Source organism: Ailuropoda melanoleuca, chromosome 1 (genome assembly GCF_002007445.2).
Source record: "Ailuropoda melanoleuca isolate Jingjing chromosome 1, ASM200744v2, whole genome shotgun sequence".
Classification (NCBI taxonomy): Eukaryota; Metazoa; Chordata; class Mammalia; order Carnivora; family Ursidae; genus Ailuropoda; species Ailuropoda melanoleuca.
The window spans coordinates 102015053-102037215 of record NC_048218.1 but is presented as its reverse complement, the minus strand read 5'-3'; the positions used below and the strand labels follow the sequence as shown (position 1 = coordinate 102037215).

The window sequence follows — 22163 nt, the reverse complement described above, 5'->3', positions numbered from 1 at the left end:
GGTCATGTCTTTTTATCCAATCTGCAACCCTGTGCCATTTCATAGGAGCCTTTAGACTGTTCATGTTGAGAGTGAGTATTGAAAGATATTATTTTGGTGCCAACCTGATGCCTCTGAAGTCCCCATTTCTATAGATTGTCTCTGTAAATTTCTGGTCTATACTATTCTTGGGGTCTTTCTTCTTTTGTATAACCCCCCCCTTAATATTTCTTGCAGGGCCAGCTTGGTGGTCACATATTCTTTCAGGTTCTGCCAGTCCTGGAAACTCCTCATCTCTCTATCCATTCTGAATGATAGCCTTGCTGGATAAAGTATCCTTGGCTGCATGTTTTTCTCATTTAGTACCCTGAATATGTCTTGCCAGCCCTTTAGGTCTCTGTGGACAGGTCTGACATTATTCTGATGTTCCTCCCTCCGTACTTAAGAAATCTCTTCCCCCTAGCTGCTTTCAAGATTTTTTCCTTGGTTCTAAGATTGGCAAGTTTTACTAGTATATGTTGAGGTATTGATCTGTTCTCTTTGATCTTCAGAGGGGTCTTCTTTGTCTCTTGGACACAAATGCTTGTTTCCTTCCCCAGATTAGGGGAGTTCTCAGCTACGATTTGCTCAAATATATCTCCTAATCCTCTCTCTCCACCCTATCAGGGATCCCAATAATTCTGACATTGGAATGTTTCATGGCATCATTAATCTCTCTCAGTCTGATCTCTTAGGCTTTCAGGAGTTTATCCCAGGCCTCCTCAGCTTTCTTCTTTTCTATCATCTTATCTTCTAGCTCACTAATTCGTTCTTCAGCCTCATTTACCCTGGCTGTCCAGTTTAGACTCCATCTCATTAATAGCGTTTTTAAGTTTGGCCTGATTAGATCTCATTTCTCCCCTTAGAGATTCTATATTGTTGCTAATATTTTTCTCAAGCCTAGATAGCAACTTCTTAATTGCTCCTCTGAAGTCTATCTCTGACATCTTGCTTTATCCATATCCATTAGGTCTGTGGCAGAGGCCATAGTCTCTGATTCTTTTCATTGTTGGGGGTTCCTCCTCTTAGTCTTTCTGTTGGGGGGGGTGGTTGAGGGAATGTACAGAGTCCAAAGTATTAACCACTAACCAAACAAATTTTATAGGGACCCTAGGGTTGTAATCCTCTTGTTCTTCCAGCCTGTCTTCTGGGGAAGGGGCCTGCCTCACTGTTGCTAAGGCAACCCTGGTTGGGCAGAGTTGCCCTGCCCCCTGTCCGGGGGGTCAGAGGGGCGTGAGCTCAGTGAAAACTGGTTTTTTTGTTTTTGTTCTCGGGCAGTTTTCTGAGTCTCTTCAGTCTCTTCCAAGAGTCAGAGCAGAAATGACTGCACCCAAACCTCTGTCCCAGAGCAGAGAAATAATAGTCTGTTCTTCACTGAGCTCTATAGGACACACAGTCTCCGTTTCTGTCTGAGCTGCTAAAAACCACAGCCTCCCCAGTGGTGCACCCCGCAGCAACTCTCCCAGAGGTCCATCCCAGGGCTGGGAATGTCTCTACCCTTTGTGATTCTAAAACCTCAACCAACCCCCCCACCCCCCTACCCCCCGTTTGCACACATGCACCTGCACCTCCTGGATTCTGGCTGGGGGCTGCACTAAAGTCCTTTCTCCACCACTACCAGTCTGCTAGTCAGTGCCCAGTCCCCCGCATGGGATACTTTTGCGCTCCAGTGTTCTGTCACCTTCTCAGCGCCAGCTTATGGCGACTCCCTCCCTCTTCTGTTTATTTTCTGATATCTTCCCTTAGAATCACGGCTCCATCTTTCATACCTCACATCTGCTGGAGATTTTCTGCTTGTAGAGATCCAGATAAATATCTTATATCTCAGGCTGATTTCATAGGTGTTCAGAATGATTTGGTACCTATCCAGCTAAATTCAGGGAACCAGTTAAAATTGAGTCCCCTACTCCTCCCCCATCTTGCCTTCTCTCCGGGTAGTTCTATTTTTAACTTTCTGAGGAACCTCCATACTGTTTTCCAGAGTGGCTGCACCAGTTTGCATTCCCACCAACAGTGTAAGAAGGTCCCTTTCCCCATATCCTGGCCAATATCTGTTGTTTCCTGAGTTGCACATTTTAGCCATTCTGGTGTGAGGTGGTATCTCATTGTGGTTTTGATTTGTATTCGCCTGATACTGAATGATGTTGAGCATTTTGTCATGTGTCTGTTAGCATATGGATGTCTTCTTTGGAGAAATGTCTGTTCATGTCCTCTGCCCATTTCTTGACTGGATTTTTTGGTTTTGGGGTGTTGAGTTTGATAATTTCTTCAGAGATTTTGGATACTAGCCTTTTATCTGGCATTTAATTTGTGAATATCTTTCTTCCATTCCATAGGCTGCCTTTTAGTTTTGGTGATTGTTTCCTTTGCTGTGCAAAAGCTTTTTATCCTGATGAAGTTCCAATAGTTCATTTTTCCTCTTGTTTCCCTTGCCTTTGGAGATGTGGCTAGGAAGAAGTTGCTGCGGCTGAGGTCAAAGTGGTTGCTGCCTGTATTTTCCTCTAGGATTTTGATGGATTCCTGTTTCATATTTAGGTCTCGCATCCATTTTGAGTCTATTTTTGTGTATGGTGTAAGAAAGTGGTCCCGTTTCATTCTTCTGTATGTGGCTGTCCAATTTTCCCAACACCATTTGTTGAAGAGACTGTCTTTTTTCCATTGGATTTTCTTCCCTGCTTTGTTGAAGATTTGTTGACCATAGAGTTAAGAGTCTATTTCTGGGTTCTGGGTTCTGTTCCATTGATCTGTGTGTCTGTTTTTGTGCCAGTACCAGACTGTTGTTTTTTTTTTTTTTTTTTTAAGATTTATATATTTATTTGACAGAGATAGAGACAGCCAGCGAGAGAGGGAACACAAGCAGGGAGAGTGGGAGAGGAAGAAGCGCTCATAGCAGAGGAGCCTGATGTGGGGCTCGATCCCATAACGCCGGGATCACGCCCTGAGCCGAAGGCAGATGCTTAACCGCTGTGCCACCCAGGCGCCCCCAGTACCAGACTGTCTTGATGACTACAGCTTTGTAATATAGCTTGAAGTCTGGGATTATGATGCCAGCAGCTTTGGTTTTCTTTTTCAACATTCCTTTGGCTATTCAGGGTCTTTTCTGGTTCCATACAAATTTTAGAATTGTTTGTTCCAGCTCTCTGAAAACTGCTGGTGGTATTTTGATAAGAATCACATTCAATGTGTAGATGGCTTTGGGTAGCACAATAGTTTAACACTATTTGATCTTCCAGTCCATGAGCATGGAATGTTTTTCCATTTCTTTGTGTCTTCCTTAATTTCTTTCAAAAGTATTCTATAGTTTTCAGAGTACAGATCTTTTACCTCTTTGGTTAGGTTTATTCCTAGGTATCTTATGGGTTTTCGTGCAGTTGTAAATGGATGAATGTCTTTGAGGAGAAAACCTGTTTTAAAACTTTCTAGTACTTTTATCTCTTATGTTTTTAGTGATGAAAATGCTTCAAAGAAATAATTTTGTAAGATTCTTTAGAGGCAAAGTAAAGTAACTGCATTCAAAGCTAGAAGTTATAACTTGGAATAAAACAGAAAGGTTTTGTCAAGAGAGTTAAAAACTTATATGAGGTCAGTAAAGCAAAGATGGATAGGTGGATTATTCCAGATGATTGATACTGCAGAGAACTCCACTCCTTTCCTACCAGTCATGAGATCATAGAGAAACAAAGATGAAGAGAAACAAAGTGAAAAAACAGAAAGAAAAGTAGTCACAGGAAATAAGTTTCTTAAAACTTGCTATTGCAGTACTACAAAGGATTTAAAATATAGAAAGTATTATTCTAAATCCTATCATACAAGGATCAGAAAAGACATTTATGTAATTGTTTAAAATAATGTCTCATACCCCACTCTAAAATGTTAATATTTATGGACTAAAAGATATGCTGATACTTAAAATTGAGATAGCAAAAGTAGGTGGCTTTGAAGGTGCTAAAAAAGAGAAGGTAACAAAACAAAATTTAGAACCATATGAATGTTTATCCTTATATGTTATCACACATTCATTTTGAAAACAATTTAGGAAACTTCAAAATTATTTGTGCCTTGCTTTTTAAAATATCAGTAACTGTACTATTGAGTCAAATTTTACTTTAACCTCAATGCCATGTCTAGAAGTGTTACTGAAAATAATTTGTTTTGCATAGACTTATTTTGGAATTTCTGAGAGACCTAACATATAAATAACTGATGCATATAAAAAGCTCTAATTTCCTCCTTCCATGGGAGAATTTCTTAGTTCAGCTGTCAAAAAAAAAAAAAGTCTCAGTTCCTGACAGGGAAATGTTAAGTAAACATTTCTACTCAGCACAATTATGTAGCCAGTTCAAATATATGATTATTTGGGTTTGTTGTTTCTTCCATTTTCTGTCTGTTTTATGCTTCCAAACTTAGAGTGGTCAAACTTTTCTCCCTATCTCCCTACCTACCTTGGCTCCGCAGAGGGGAGAACATTTCTATTTCATTTACTTGGCTTTCATATAAAGTTACTTCTTTTCTAAATGTAACCCTTCTTAAGTTCTGTTAAATGGTGGTTTAAGTGGTGAGGCTCCATAGCTGGGGTAGGAATGAAGGAAACTAAAGAGGAGAGAGGGCATTCATTTTGAAAGAATAGAGAGGTAGTCTGTAGTATTTTCACAAAGATCTTGAGTGCTGTATGAGTTGTTAAATAGTCCGTAGTGTATCCTTCCAGCTATGTGGTGAAATGCCACAAAGATGGTGGCATTTCAGCATTTCTCCAACTAAGGAGACACGGGAATAAAAATTCCAGGTAGACGGTTATGCATGAGTGAAAGCACTGGGAGGAAAAAGCAAGACATGGTTGAGAAATAGTGTATTGCTGAAATATTGGGTATGAGTGCAGAAATGATTGAAAAATAAGGATAAAAGAATAATCTTGGATAATTATTAATGGTAATTAAAAATCAAAGTGATTCATTTATGCTTAACTGTGGAAGCAATGGAGAGTCACACAGGTCCTTTTTAAGCAGTAACTTAGAACCCTTGCTTTGTGAAGATAACCTCAGCAGCTGTGTTTAGGATGGAAAAGTTAAGTGGAAAGGATACAGCTATAGTCATCTAAATTGGCAGTCAGCCTTTTCTATAAAGAGCCAGATATTTTAGGCTTTTGTGGGCCATATGATCTCTGCCACGGCTACTCAGCCCTGCCACTTGTAGCCATAGACAATTTATAGACAAATAAGCATGGCTGTGTATTTGTGTAGTATATGAGCAACACCAGTTGGTAAATAATAGTATGAGTTATGAATAAAGGACCTTCTTCCAAGGACCTCAAAGATGTTGTACCCTTAGGTTCCGTAGCTTCTTCACCTATAAAACGGATCTATAAAATGACATCCTTCTCCGATTTTAATAAAGAAAATAACTGTTAAATAACTTTTTTGCAAACCCTGAAGCTGTTTAGAGAAAATGTTTGATAAAGCTCTAAGACGAGTTTACTATTAAGAGTGGACTATGTGTGTTGGTTTAATTCTTTTAGTTTCTTCTTGGGTCTTTGTTTAAACCAATGTGGTGCTAAGTTCTAGAGGCAAGATAAATCTACTTTTGAGCTACTTGTAATATTTCTAGCTTCGACCTTGATCTTAAGAGATAGAATTACAGTAACTGTTAAAATGAAATGTAGCCAGAAATATGATAAGCTGTTGATACGTGTCTCTGTCATAGTGAGATTCCATTTACTTTAAAGGAAGCCACACAGTACCTATACTGCAAATATGTTTAATATTTTAAAAGTTACTCATCTGGAAAAGCTTGATTAAAATGAGTTTTTTAGATGGTACTCACAACCTTTAAGATCATTAATGGTAGCATCCAAAAGACTAAAGAAAATTTAGTTTTAACTTTGTACAATCTTTTCTGGCAATTAAAAATGATTAGATTTATCTCTTTTTTTTTCTTCTTAAAAGTTAATAATCAAATGGATCTCAGACTGAGAGGCAGTATAGTGTTGTTAAGAACATAGATTTTGTGATCTGGGTTAAAATTCAAGTTTTGCCACCTTACCGTCTTTGTGACTTAAGGTAATAATTTATTCTTCATCTAAAAAAATAGCATTAAAAGTACCTGCTTTGTCAGGATTGTTATGAGAATTTTGTTAAATGAGATATATAGCTTATATCTTATATCATATATATCTTATATATGTGCTTAGCACAGAGTCTGGAATGTTATAAGCATACAATAAATAATAACTACTTTTTCAAAAAGATGTTAGGCTTTTTTTTCAGGTAGCTTATGCTTTCTTAGGAATGTCTGTCATGGTGGCTAGGAGGATATGGCACATAGAAGTTATGACATATATTTGGAACATCTGTGATCACTTTAAGAATTGTCACTCTATTCTCAAATAGGTTTGTTAAAAATATATGCAGATTTTGTGGTTGTTTTAATTTCCCCAATACCATTATCATCCTCTCAAAGATCAGCTATTCGAATTTGGCAAATTCTTCCTAATAGACAAAATTCAATGAAATTAATATTTCAAATTAATGTGTATACATTTATGAGGATTTTAAATTTTACAAGGAAGTTTTATTTCAAATATGAGTGTATTCCAGGCAGTATTCTAGGTACTAATGATACAAAGATGTATGATGGTTATTGTCTTCAAGAAGCTGATAGCCTTCAGAGAAGGAAAGATAGGCAACAAAATCAGTAATTATACTGAAAATGTGCTGATACATGTGTTCCCAGGGTCTATAGGAACATAGAGCAGAGAGTTGTAACCATCATGAAGGGTTAGGGAGAAAACAAGCTGACACTGATGGGGTTTTCAGGAGATGATGCCTCTTGAACCAAGCTTTGGAAGAAGAGATTAGCCCAGAAAAGGAAATAGATGTTGTCCAGAGAAGGGGAGTTTATTGATTTGTCTGTATATATAATGCATTTTTATTAACAGTCATTAGAAAAATGGCTGTGTGACTTTGGACAAGTAACTTTACCTCACAAGTTTGCGTCAGTATTAAAAGAATTAATAGACTTTCTATTCCAGTGAAGATGAAGAAACAGGGATCAGATTTATCCTCCCACCTGAAAGAACTAAAAAACTGGTCAAATTATTAGAGAAAACAACTCTCAAGACAATGGACATAAAACATGAAGGACAGTGATTCCGAGAGGGAGGGGAAGAATGAGGTGTGCCCTTCAATTGCTTCAGCTTGAGGCCCAGAGAAAGTTTCCAGGTCACATCACAGGAAGGGATGACTTAGGCAGAACCTGGTAGTCTCCTTCAGTTGAGAAGATGGAACTGTGATACCAGGGAGGCCAAAGGCCCTAGAAATCACAGGGCAGGTTACCAGAGAGGAGTGAGCTATGGAATATCTGCCAAGGATTTCCTTCAAGTATTCAGCAGACTATTCATTAGTATATGCATGTGAGGAAAGTATCCAAGGCTTGGAAAAGAACTATTGAAGTGATTAGAGGAAATTGCCTGCCACTACACAGAGTTGGGAACAGTGCCTCCTCCCAACACGCAGTGTGGAAAACCTCATAATTCGTGGTGCTTCTGATCAAGTACTTAGGAAGTCTTAATAGTGGGAAAGAATTAATGACAGACTTAAAGCTCTTCTGGTGCTGCCTAACAAAGTAGGGAACTGAAAGGATCAAACTGCTTCCAACTAATTTAACTGTGTCCTGGAACAAAGACCAGGAATACAAAAATATCCAGCATACAACAAAATAAAATCATGTCTGACATTTTGTCCAAAAGTACCATGCATACAAAAAGATCAAGAAAATGTAACATAATAAGGGGACCAAAATCAATCAGTTGAAACCAACCTAGAATTAGTTGACAAGGACATTAATAGAACTATTATAACTATATTGCATATGGTTAGAGAGCTACTAAAAAAACTGAACATATTAAGTAGAGACATGAAAGCTATAAAAGCAGTCAAAATTCTAGACATAAAATGTCTGTGGTAAAAGATATACTGGATGATATTAATGGATGTGATACACTGCAGAATATGGATTAATGAACTAAAAGACATAAAAAAAAGAAACTATCCAAAATGGAACCAGAGAGGGAAAAAAATTAAAAACAAACAAACAAAAAAGAGCATTTGTGAGCTGTGGTAACAACATTAGGCAGCCAAATACACAATATACTTGTGACTGGAATCCTGAAAGGAAAGGTATGAATAGGGGGCAACAGAATAATATAATTGAAGAAATAATGACCACAATATCCCCAAATTTGATAAAAACTAAGTAGTTTCAAGAAGCTGAACAAGCCCCAAGCACAGGAAATAGGAAGAAAACCACACCAAGGCATATCATAATCAGATTGTTTGACACCATTTATGAGAAGAAAATCTTAAAAACAAAAGAGTAAAAATAAATACTAATTGTTATTATGTAAGAGAAAAAAATAATCATTACGTATGAGAGAACAGAGATAGCTATGAAAGCAGATTTCTCATGGGAAACAATGCAAAGTACAAGACAGTAAAGGAACAACTTTAAAATAATGGTAGAAAAAATGTATAAGCCTGGCATTCCTCCAGGAAGAATATCTTTCAAAAATGAAGGCCAAAATGAAGATTTTTTTTTTTAAGACACACAAAATGGAAAGAATTTAGCACCAAAACTCCTGGACTACAGGAGATGGCCAAAGGAAGGAAGCCTTTTCAGAAACTGGGTTGACATAAAAGAATGGAGAGTGCTGGGGATGGTAATTACATGAGTAAATAGAACTCTTTAAAAGGTAACTGTTTAAAACAACGTGGTGTGTTATAGAGTTTATAATATATGACAGCAATGACAATAATAATACAGAGGCTGGGAGGGGAGAAATGCAAGTGTACTATTGGAAGGTTTTTATAGTATATATGAAGTAATATAATGAAGATAGAGTGATAAATTGAAAATGTATATTATAAACTCTAAAGCAACAACCAAAATACCACAAAAAGAGTTTCAGCTAATAAGCCAGCAAAGAATATAAAGTGGAATTATAAAAATGCTCTATCTAAGAGAAGGCATAAAAAGAAGAAAAAGGGAACGAAGAGTAGATGGGACAAATAGAGAACAAATAGCATGTGGCTATTAAGTGTAAATTGGTCTAAACATGCCAATTAAAAGTCAGAGTTTTTCAGATTGCATAAAAAGCAAGATCCAGGGGTGCCTGGATAGCTCAGTTGGTTAAGCATTTGACTCTGTAATTTTGGCTCAGGTCATTCCTGAGATCAAGCTACTTTGGGCTCCGCTCAGCAGGGAGTAGGCTTGAGATTCTCTCCCTCTGTCCCTCCCCCACTTGCACTCACTTGCTCTCTCTCAAATAAATAAATCTTAAAACAATATATACAATGGAATATTACTCAGTCATCAGAAAGGATGGATGCCTGTCATTTACATTGATATGGATGGAACTGGAGGGTATTATACTAAGTGAAATAAGTCAGTCAGAGAAAGACAATTATATGGCTTCACTCACATGTGAAACATAAGAAATAGTGCAAAGGATTTTGGGGAAAGGGAGGGAAACTGAATGGGAGGAGGTCAGAGAGGGAGACAAATCATGACAGACTCTTGACTCTGGGAAACAAACTGAGGATTGCTGAAGGAAAGGTGAATGGGGGAAGGGGTAACTGGGTTATGGGCATTAGGGAGGGCATGTGATGTGATGAGCACTGGGTGTTATACACAAGTAATCAATCATTGAACACTGTATCAAAAACTATTGATGTACCCTATATTGGCTAATTGAATTTAAATAAATAAATAAATATTTTTTAAAAAGATCCACTATGTGCTGCCTGTTAAACACACACACACACAAAACTACTGTGAAAATGTTAAAAAAAAAGTGTTTTTTTAAATTCTACCTGATTTCAAGAGCTAATATGAAATTATAGTAATCAAGATAGTGTGGTATTTGTATTAAGACTCTAAGAGAGTCTAAAAGTAGACACGTATATATAATATATATGTCTGTCTCCAACTGATTTTTAACAAAGGTACAAAAACAGTTACATGGAAAATAATTTTTTTCTACAAATGGTGCTAAAACAATTGCATAGCAATATACCAAAAAATTTTTGAAGGTTTTTCAGTGTTGCACTACATAGAAATTAATTAGGTTAAATGTAAACATAAACTATTAAACTTCTAGGTATAAACATAGGACAGATCTCTATGAATTGTGGTTAGGTAAAGATTTCTTATATATAACACCACAAAAGCATGATTCATAAAAAACGAAATTGATGAATTGGACTTCATGAAAATTAAGAACTTTCACTTCTTTGAAAGATACTCTTAAGAAAATGAAAAAACAACCCACTCAATGGGGGCGGAGAGCTTTATTCAGAAAATAAACATAAATATATAATTTAGTTTGTGTGTGTGCAGATGTATAAATAATACGCAAACCTCATGTATGAAACGTTACTTTCACTATAATTAAGAATTCTGAAAACTCAATAAGAAAACAGTCCAACAAAAATACTGATTCATAGGGCACATACACCCCAGTGTAGCAGCACTATCAACAACAGGCAAAGTACGGAAAGAGCCAAAATGTCCATTCACTGATGAGTGGGTAAACATGTGGTATATATATATATATATATACAATGGATTTTACTCAGCAATCAAAAAGAATGAAATCTTGCCATTTGCAATGATGTGGATGAAAGTGTATTATGCTAAGCAAAATAAGTCAGAGAAAGACAAATACCATATGATTTCACTCATATGTAGAATTTAAGAAACAAAACAGATGAATATAGGGGAGGGGAAGGGAAGTAAAAATAAAATAAGATAAAAACAGGGAGGCAGACCATAAAAGGCTTAACTCTAGCAAACAAACAGGGTTGCTGGAAGGGAGGAGGATGAGGGGACGGGTTAACTGGGTGACAGGCATTAAGGAGGGCACTTGTGATGAGCACTGGATGTTACATGTAAGTGATGAATCATTACATTCTACTCCTGAAACTAATACTACGCTGTATGTTAACTAACTTGAATTTTAATAAAATCTCGGAGACAATTAATTAATTAAAAAAACACAATCCAGTGAAAATTTGGCAAAAAATTTGAAAGTCCATTTTTCTGAGGAAAATTACAGATAATGAGCACATGAAAAAGTGCTCACCACCATTAAGCATTAGGGAAACATTGATTAAAACCACAGTGAGCTTAAAACCACTTTAGAATTCTGAAATTTTGAAAAGCCTGGTTATATTAAGTTGTGACTAGGATGTGAAGCAACTGAAACTCTATACATTGCTTGTGGGAATATAGAACTACTTTGGAGGCAGTTTGGTTATTTCCTTAAACATATATTTACCATCTTTCCATAATCCTCTATACATTTTTTGTATAAAGAGCATATGATTATTTGAAATTGAGAGAGATAGCTGAAAATTATTTAATCCAATCTTAATTTTGATTTTGCATAATGTTGCTAATTTAATTTATTTTCCAAGTTGAAGTGCTCTTTTAGCTCAGCCACAGTCTTTCTTTCAGACTTTTTACTTCCCTGTTCTTAACAACCCCCAAAAGTGTTGTTGGCAGCTGGAATGGCTATTGTTTCATCAACTTCCGGGATTTCCACAGGGTGGTCAGGGCTTCAGGAAGCTGAACATGAACGGAAATGAAAAGGGTGAACAAAGAGTTTAAATAGTTTAGTGTATAAACTGGTTTATATAAGGATACGCTTTCTTCTCTGCTTCTTGTATGGAGTATGTATGTAGTTGTGGCTCAAAGTGTTGTGCTGGTTTTGAATGTTAGTTTTGGCACTCTTTCGAGATACTAGACATGTTGTCTATAAAGAACTCAGGGGATTGGACTAAATAAGAATAAAACCAGGGGTGCCCGGGTGGCTCAGTCGTTAAGCGCCTGCCTTCGGCTCAGATCATGATCCCAGTATCCTGGGATCGAGTCCCGCATCAGGCTTCCTGCTGGGCAAGGAGCCTGCTTCTCCCTCTCTGACTCCCCCTGCTTGTGTTCCCTCTCTCACTGTCTCTCGCTGTCAAATAAATAAATAAATAAATAAAATAAGTAAGTAAGTAAATTAAGAGTAAATCCAAAGTTAAGAAAACAAATCTAGACATTGAAGATAGTCACCTCCACAAGCCATTAGGAGACTGACTTATCTTTTAGTTTCATCTCAAGAGCATTTGTCTCTTCTTAAGAAAGTAGATACTCTTCTATAACACTAGGGATTACAAATGGAGTTAAGTAAGTATACTGGCTACCAAGGAGAGGGAAGGGAGCAGAGCAGCTCTGGAGAATCCATGGCAATAGAAAGACTACCAACCCCTTCTCCCCCAGCCAGAAGACCACTATTAATTTAGAAATTTTAAGCCCTATATGATAAGAATTTCTAGCAGAAGTAGAGTTTTCTTTAAGTGAGTTAAAATTATGGTACATTATCTACTAATTTACTTTTTGGGTATCATACCATATAACATAATAATATTTTAACTTTAGTATAGCCTTTAAAGACTTCTAGTGTAAGTTTATACTGTTCTTACTGTTCTGTTAATGTTAATCCTAAATTTTTTTGAGGGGACACCAGTTATATTCCCTATAATTCAGTTTTGGTGATATTTGTTTAATTATACACTACTAATTTTGATATAAGGAATATTATTTTTTAATGGAATATAATTTTTTATCCACAAGTTTGCTTCACACAATATAATTGTGACATTGTGTTCTTAATTATGTCCTCATTTTACAGTTCTTATATTAAGAAATTGTATTACATGCATTTCTGTTTGGTATTATATTCTTATTTATTGAATAAGGTTTAATTTCTGGTTCTGAATAACATTAGTACCATTTACCAATTTTAGATGGAATTCATACTAATCCCTGAAGTGTAATACACTCTAAAATAGCTAAAGCATCAGAAATTTTGGCACTCGAGCCCTTCTTTTTTCTTTTTTTATTATAATAATATTTTTTATTATATTATGTTAGTCGCCATACAGTACATCCCTGGTTTTTGATGTAAAGTCCGATGATTCTTTAGTTGCATATAACACCCAGTGCACCATGCAATACGTGCCCTTCTTACTACCCATCACCAGTCTATCCCATTCCCCCACCCCCCTCCCCTCTGAAGCCCTCGGTTTGTTTCTCAGAGTCCATAGTCTCTCATGCTTCATTCCCCCTTCTGATTACCCCCCTTTCTTTATCCCTTTCTTCTCCTACCGATCTTCCTAGTTCCTATGTTCCATAGATGAGAGAAACCATATGATAATTGTCTTTCTCTGCTTGACTTATTTCACTTAGCATTATCTCCTCCAGTGCCGTCCATGTTGCTGCAAATGTTGAGAAATTGTTCTTTTTGATAGCTGAGTAATTCCATTGTTTATATGGACCACATCTTCTTAATCCAGTCATCTGTTGAAGGGCATCTCGGCTCCTTCCATGATTTAGCTATTGTGGACAATGCAGCTATGAACATTGGGGTGCATATGGCCCTTCTCTTTACTACGTCTGTATCTTTGGGGTAAACACCCAGTAGTGCAATGGCTGGGTNCCAGTAGTGCAATGGCTGGATCATAGGGTAGCTCAAGCCCTTAAAGGTATTTTCATTCTAAGCCAGTTAGTATGGTGATACCTAACTAAAAATGGATTAGCATAAATTGTTCTTTTAGCTCTGTATTCTGTTTCTTCTTTCTCCTTAATCTTTTCTTGAAAAGTAACTATAGATAGCAAATAGAATGATGGCAGCAGAAATCAGACTGCCTCTTTCCTGCTCCCAACTCCTACTCATCTACTTTGGAGCCAAGCAGCTGCCGATGCAGATAGGTGGATGGTACTAGGAGGTTCTCAGCCACAAGACCTGTTGTGATGCTTTCCTGCTTCTGGGACAGACTCAAGCTTGAATCAATGTAGGGGAGCCCTTGGAAAGAATTTGAGGGGCAGGTGAGTGATAGAGACTGCAATCCCATATCCATTCACTAGTAAAGGTAAAAGAAAGATATTTGCAAATGAACAAAAAGTGAGAGAACATTCACATTTGATACCCGATCTAAGAAAAATGCCTGAAAAATGACTGTTAAGTATTTATGAGTAAAAATATTTATAAAATACAAATTTTAAAAGTCTGGCAAGTCCAACAATGTATTTCTCCCCATAGTTGAAGTTCTCCCCTGTATTGCTAAAGTTTAACAAGTTATATTTGTATAGGCAAATGTATTTAGAATGTCATCATATTTCATCTGCTGGGACAGATGTATTATTTTGGACAGATTTTTCTTTTGAACAGAATTAAAAACTCATACTTAATGCTTTTATATCTATGGAATTAATTGCTTTGACTTCATGACTGTCCTAGTGATTTAGTTACAAGGATCATGAAATTTGGAGTCAGAAGGTCTTTAATTTCAGTCTGTCATTTACTGGTGGAAGCAAGTTGCTACACTGCTCTGGTTTTCTTTATCTTTGAATATGAATCCTATATTATAGATTGTTAGAGAAATTAGTGAAAATATAAATATGTCTTAACAGGTGTTTTTATCAGAAACATCAATCATCTTTCTTTAGGAATGGGAATTACCATATTTTCAAGACAGTGGTTGTAAATGGAGGAGGGTGAGAGCTGCCACGGAGGGGGATTTTATAGGGTAGGAGACTTTAACAATATTGTTAAATTTTTTTTGATGTAGGTACTCATCATCCTGCATCTTTTTCTATGTTTTAAGTATTTCTTAATTGTTAAAAATAATCTTTCTAATGAAATGCATGAAACTTTCCCATGATATTTCTTAACCAGTAAAGTGTCTAACACTTTACTTCCTAGGACACTCTGAAATGTATGCTTCATAATTCTTAGCTTGCTTGGGACCTGCTAGTCAGAATATCATTGCCTTCATGTCATTCTAGTTATGTTATATTGCACAAAGTATCACGTTTCTACTGTGTGTGTTAAGTAGATGGCAAAGGTCACAAATTGTCTGTTTTGAGATTGAACCTGGCTCTTAGAAGTACTGTTTGTCTCACACAGTATTGGTCTTTATGGAAACTTAAAGTCTCATGAAAAATCAAGAAATGTCCAGCCCTGAGTTTGCATTTCTGTATGACAGCAGTGAGTTGGTGCTGAGTCTCAGCTCCTCCCTTGAGCCAGCCCACGTGCTGCACTGTTCTGCACGCTTACTGTGCTTTCTGATACTGAGGCCAAATGTCATTTGCCTTTTATCATCATAGGTGTTTGTATTTACTGCTTGGCCCCCTTAGGCAGTTTAGTTTATAACTCTTAGGGGTTGTATTCACAGTCTTCTATTGGTATTTTGCTGCGGTATCTTAACTTGAGGTTACGTATTTTAAGTACTTTGTAACTTTATAAAGCTTGCTTGTGTACATTTTCTCTACAAACATGACGTAATATACTGTTTTTAAGCTTGTCAGCTCCTCCTTCTGTCCTATGCAGTCAGTCCTTTCATGTTACCAAGTAATTATTTCTCAAATCTAGTTCTTTCTGTCCAGCCTTACCACCACTGCTCCAGCTCAGGCCCTCATCATCTCTCACCTGGAACTCTTTAATTGCTTTCTGACGGAGCCCTCGCCTCCAGTCGCGTCTCTTCCAGTTCATCATCAAGTGTATCGCTAGAAGACTGCAGATCTCCTCTCCTCACACCGCTCTTTCCGATTCTGCTGAGTCTGTCTTCTATGGCAAGATCTGCAAACGTTTCCTTAAAGGTCCAGATAGTAAATATTTTAGGCTTTGCTGGCCGGAAGTTTCCTGCCACAAGAAATTGACCTTGCTGTTGTTGTACTGAGCACAAAGCACCCATAGACAGTATGTAAACAAATGGGCATGGCTGTTCCAATAAAACTTATTTACAAAACTAGGTCACCGGTCGAGGGCCATAGTTCGTTAACCCTTGTTCTAGGATATGAAAGACTCTCTCTGTCTTTCTTCCTATCTTAACTACTACTCTTCCATCCTGTTTCTTACAGTTTATTCAGAAGCACAGTTCAAATTCTTAAACCTTTCTTGTACATCTTCTTTCTATGTCCAATTATTTATTCTTTTCATTCAAACCATTTTTCACACAGAAATAGTAAAATTTATAAAATGTTAATTCTCAAATGATGTTATCATATTTAAACATGACGTTATTTAATCACCTGCTGACATCTTTATAAATGGAGAGTGAAGTACAGTCTTAAGTATTAAAAACAGTTTTTAAGAAGTCTTTCATAAAAATCTGTAACTTTGATGCCATCCATGTTATGGCTTATGGCTTGGATACCATCAACACATTATCCGAAAATCTCAGAATAAGGTCACTGGTAGGAAAGTAGTTTAATTTCAACATTATCAACTGTATTGAATCAGGGTCCATTGAGAAAACAATTTTAGGATGTTTAGTAGGAATTGAAACCACATTAACTCACCTTGTGTTCTATCTTCATCACAGTTGCCCCTTTCAAATAGTTAGGAAAGCAGAAAATATTTGGTTTTAGGATATGACTTGCCTGAAGTATTGGGGGTCAAATTACTACTTAAATTCTAATAGGTCACATTACACCTTTCATATGCAAAAAAATAACAACTTGATATGTTGTTAATATACAGTGTGGGTTTTACCTCATTATTAAATTGCAGTTTTTATGCTATTGCTGATGGTACTGATTTGGGTGCTGATTTAGGCTATTGCCGATTGATGCTGGATAGTAAACAAAACCTTTTCCAGTAAAAGGAAGGAAGGAAGGAAGGAAGGAAGGAAGGAAGGAAGGAAGGAAGGAAAGGAAGGAAGAAGGGAGGGTGGGAGGGAGGGAAGGAAGGAAGGAAAGAAAGAAAGAAAGAAAGAAAAAGAAAGAAAGAAAGAGAAAGAAAGAAAGAAAAAGAAATTTATTGCATCATCTTAATGAAAAGTGTGATTTGATTACTGTGGTGAGAGAGTAGATTGGTAGAGCTGCTGTGATGGAATTTTGTTAAGATGTGGCTGGATATTAATATTGATGTGATAAAGTCCTCTAAGTTTTCTGATATTTGCATAATACATTAATTTAAAGCTCTCTACATTAAAACTGACCTGTAAATGTCTTTTATGGTTGATTTTTAGCCACCAGCTGAACAGGCCAAAGCCAGACTACAGCTCGTTCTTGAAGCTGCTGGTAAGTGTTCATAATTTATTTAAATGAAAAAGTACTAAATAAATCTTAACATGCTTACAGGTGGGTCAAAGAAAAAACACCTATTTTCATATATCTTCACAAGTTTATGAAGTTTAGGTTATATGTATGGCCATATTTATAGGAAATATTTATTGCTACAGTGTAATGCTAAAAGGTCATTCTTTACCTTTTTATTTATAAAATTGGCTTCAATTTAGTTTCAATTTTGATAAAGTCCAATTTATTGATTTTTGTCTTTTATGGACTGTGCTTTTGGTGGCATGTTTAAGAATTCTTTACCTAACCCCACGTCACATCATGAAAATCTCCACCTACGTTTTCTTCTAAAAGTTTTATACTTTTACTTTGGAGACTATGATCTATTTTGATTTAACTTCTGTATAAAGTGTGAGTTTAAATCAACGTTTTCATTGTTCTAAAGAAAACAAGGTAAATGTAATTTAGTAATTTCTCCAATTGCATTGGAGTAACTCATTGGACTGTTCTGGATACCATCTAACCTTAAAATAGTGTATGTTTTGTTTTTCAACGATACAGTAATGCAGTGACTTTGATTTTACATATAATGCCCAGATTTATGTAGACGTTAAATATTTTACCTTTTCCAAAAACGTAAAAGATCAGTGTTATCTTTTCTAAGTACTGATATTCTACTTTGAATATTAATGTGCTCTTCAGTATGTAACTTATTTAAATAAGTTGTCAAGGTTACACATGAGGTAAGGTTAGAATAATATCACCAAAGTAGTACATATTTCTTAAAATTATTTACTTTTTAAAGATCTGTAATCTATAATCTGTAATAAATAAATAAAGATCTGTAATCTGTATAATTTATAATATGACATAGCATATTACACCCCTTTGGAAAACATCCAGTACTGCTTTTAGTGAGAACGTGTGGACTTGGAGAGGAGAAGTAGGTGGCGGATGGATAGGGAATAGCATATAAGCAAATAGAGAACTTATTGTCAAAGTTCTAGATCTCGTTCAGTGAAGAGTACAAGGTGTTCATGGTATTATTAAAAACAAATCAGTAATGGAAGGGGGAATAAGATGAACGTGAGCTTAGTCTGGAAGTCTTGCAGTTAAAGTCTAGCCTAGTCCTAAGGAACCTGGATAGGAAGGTCTGGTAGCACCCATTTTGTCACATTGGAGAAAGTTTACTTGGGTTCTCAGGGAAAACATCCTTGTCTTTGGTGCCTTCAAACTGAGTACAAGGAAAGATTTAAGGCTGCATGTTAGATTCTTGAGACAGGATTTATTTCAGTTTTATAATTACTATAATCTGGTAGATAGGGTTTCTATATAAAGAAATCCTAAAGCTACGTAGTCTTGTATTCTAACTTCAGGTCCCAGAAGAAAGTTTTATATGTAACCATTGCATTGTTGTGATTTATGAGTGAATGTTAATGATGTTATTGGTTTGGAATTAAAATATATTTAGAACATTTGGCAACAATTATTAGTATGATTTCAAAAGACATATGTATGAGTGAAATAACATTAAGTAAAATGTAATTGTAGGGTATCATGCATATTATACCAAATATGAATTTGAAGTCATATATTTTATTGTATTTGTTATGATCATATTTTTATACATTAAACTTACATATTTATACTTTGTTATGTTAAATCTTCAGATTTAGATAGAATCTTTTTTCATGTCCATTACCAAATTACAATTGAAATCAAATTTCATGTCTCTTGTTTCAACTTTTAATTCAAAGGTGATATGAAATTAAGGTTATATCTAAGATCACTTTTCTGTTGTTTTCAAATGGCAACAGGACACAGAAGGTTGCAGAATTGTATAAATTTGTATGACTGAATCTTTAAGTTGTAACTCAGCTAAAGGCTTACCATAAGATAGTGAGTAAATCCTATTAACCCTTTGTGCCTTCTTTCTTTTTTTTTCATTCTAAAAAATGCTTTTACCATTCTCCCATTTATTAAGATGCAAAACTTTGAAATTTTTATCTGTGACTTCTTAAGAGGAAATGATTCACCTAGAATAAATGATCTTATTTTGAAGTATTTTTTATATTTATCCCTTTATTATCTTTACCACTGCCATCTCCTTAGTCTAGATGCCAAACATTTCACCCAAAGGTCAATCCATAACTTCCTAATTGATCTCTTGCTTCAGTTCTCTTCTCCGGAGATGGTAGTGAAAAGTGGAAGGGTTCTAAGCCTACTTACACTACTTACTCTTTGTGACCTTGATGTTTATTGGTTAGCCAAAACAGAGGTATTTTTAAACAATGGAACATGACAGATGTGTATATTTTCTAGTTTACTATAGTTCTCTGTTTTTTAAAAAAGTAATTTGTTGAGGTGAAATTCACATAATATAAAATTAATCGTAATTGTTTAAAGTGAACAAATCAGTGGCATTAAATACATTTACAGTGCTATATAACTACCACCTCGGTTCTAAAACATTTCCATCACTCCAAAGTAAAACCTCTTACCAATGAAGCAGTTTCTCTCCACTCCCTGGACCCCCTGCAGCCACCAATCTGCCCTCTGTTTCTGTGGATTTATCTGTTCTGGATATGTGTAAGTGGAATCATACAATGTGTGACCTTGTGTGTCTGACTTCCTTACTTAGCATAATGTTTTGGAGGTATAGCCATATTGTACCATGTATCAGTATTTTATTTCTTTTTATGGCTGAATAATATTCCATTGTCTGTATGTACACCATTTATTTATTTGTTCATATATTGATGAAAATTTGGGTTATTTCCACCTTCTGACTGTTGTGAATAGTGTTGCTATCAACATGCATATACACATACTTGTTTGAGTACCTGTTTTGTAATTTTGGGTGGTATATACCTAGAAGTGTAATTGTGGGGTCATTTGGTAATTCTGTGTTTAACTTTTCGAGAAACCACCAAACTTTTCCAGTGTCTGAGAGACAGTGCATTTTCATCAGCAATATACGATTATAGTCCCACATTGTTTCAGCTAAACCATGTCGCACATTTAAATTACCTATTTGAAAGTATTTAGCTTTGGGAACTTCTCTCTACCGTAATTTACTCATTTATAAAGGGGTAAGATAATAACTACCTTATAAGATTTTTGTGAAGATAATATGTGAAATGTCTAGCCCAGAGCCTGGCAAATGGTAGCCACCAGAAAACGTTTATTTCCATATTGCTTTTTGTGATGACCACTGCTAGATGGTTCTTTTGCAGCCACCATTTGGTCATGCTACTACTTTGGCTCAAAATCAGTCACTGGCCCTCAGTTTCTTACAAAATTAATTTTATGCTTTTGTACTTCAGATTCCAAGGTTCCGTATGGTGGATCCACAGACTTTTCTATATTTATTAGAATTCATTTCTGAACTTCTTCTCATCATTCTTTGAGTTACTTGTCCTTTTGCTCATGACTTTTTTCTCTTCTAGAAATGATTTCCTCCTTTCTCTTCCCATCTCTAAACACTTCAAAATGAACCTCAAATAAGATTTCCACATGATTTTTGTGACCATTCCAGCACATAATCTTTCCTTCTTTTTTGAATTCTTTCTGTCCTTGTCTGTGCATACCATTTATGCTGATATTTACTCACATATGGCTGGTACTAATATTTAATTATTTCATGAGTGAACTTATTTTTCCAGTGAAATAGTAAACATGATGAAGGTCAGGAGCCAGAGCTAAAACTTCTAAGTCTTTCCCAGGAGTTTTAACAGCACGTATAGAGAGTGGTACTATGCCAAATAGGAATCCAGCTATTGATCTTTGGTGAACAAGTCATTGTGGAGAAACAAACAATCTGGACATAACCGAAAATTAAACCTTTTAAATGGTGGTATGCTCATTCTAACCACTGATTCATTTAAAATAAATACACACAAAAAATTCTCTGGCTTCTAAAGAAGGTATTGGTCAATAATCTGACTTTTTAATCTTAAACTTTAAGGTAGTGCATGACAGAAAAAGTAATGAAATGTGAATATCACGCAGGAGAAAGAAGGAAGATATAGTAAGTTTACTTAAAAGACTTGTCTCCATCATTTTTGCCTTCACTGTTGTTTGACGTGTTAGCAGCAGCCCAAATATTGGGGTTTTCTGCAAAAACACAGTATCATCTTATGCCATATGTGTACACAGGTCTGAAGCAGAATTTAGATGAGAGGTTTTTCTAAAATGTAAATATTTTTCATCAGTATGAAAAGATGACACTTCTTACAACATGGTGTTAAGACACATTTTTCTCTAAAATCTTTTTAATGTTTTACTTTTAAGAGAATTATTGACACATGCAACCTTTAAAATTCTATCTTTAATATTATAAGAAAAAATAGAAATTTCCTTTAGTGCATGAATGGTAAATAACCTTTACCATAAAATCTCTGTGTAATACTTCATTTTCTAAATAATGTCTACAACACTTTTTGTTTTGCTTTATAGTTTTTAAAGTATGTTCATAAATCTTTTATCATTTGACTCACATCACAGCATGGAGAGCTAATTAACTCCATTTTACAAATATCCTGAAAACATAAATGATTTGTAAAAGACCACATAGCTAGTAAGGGACAGAATTAGAACCCAAACCAGTGATTTCTGACTCTTATTTCTATCCATAGTTTAAATCCCTGAGTTATGTTGGGCAGAAAGAAGGATGATAGAAAATATTACCAAATACACACTTTGTTTTGTTAGGTATAGTGCTATAGTCACCTTACAATAAAATAATTTCTGTCCTCAAGCAAGCCTTTGGTTCTGAAATGAGTTTTTTCTAATTGATAATTAAAAAAACATTAAAGTTTGAACCAGAAAAAAATGTTATTTTTCCTTAGCTATTAGAGTGTTCATAATAGCAAAATTTCTGATAATTTTGAAAAATCCTGGTAATTTTTTTATGATCAACAACGTTTTGATCTTCAATCTTACTAGGGACATTTCAGTTACCCTTGCTGAGATAGAAGCTGGTTAAGTATTGTGAAACACAGAGGAGTTACACACACATGCGCACA

At 35.6% G+C, this 22163-nt stretch overlaps 1 protein-coding gene across 1 annotated transcript in view; it reads left to right on the top strand.

The window, feature by feature from the left end:
• RSRC1 (arginine and serine rich coiled-coil 1) overlaps positions 1–22163 on the top strand; it is a 411289-nt gene that overhangs the window by 229375 nt on the left and 159751 nt on the right. Inside the window, exon 6 of the mRNA XM_019799225.2 lies at positions 17088–17139. Within this exon, the coding sequence (XP_019654784.1) occupies positions 17088–17139 (52 nt within the window). The remainder of the gene's footprint in view (positions 1–17087; positions 17140–22163) is intronic.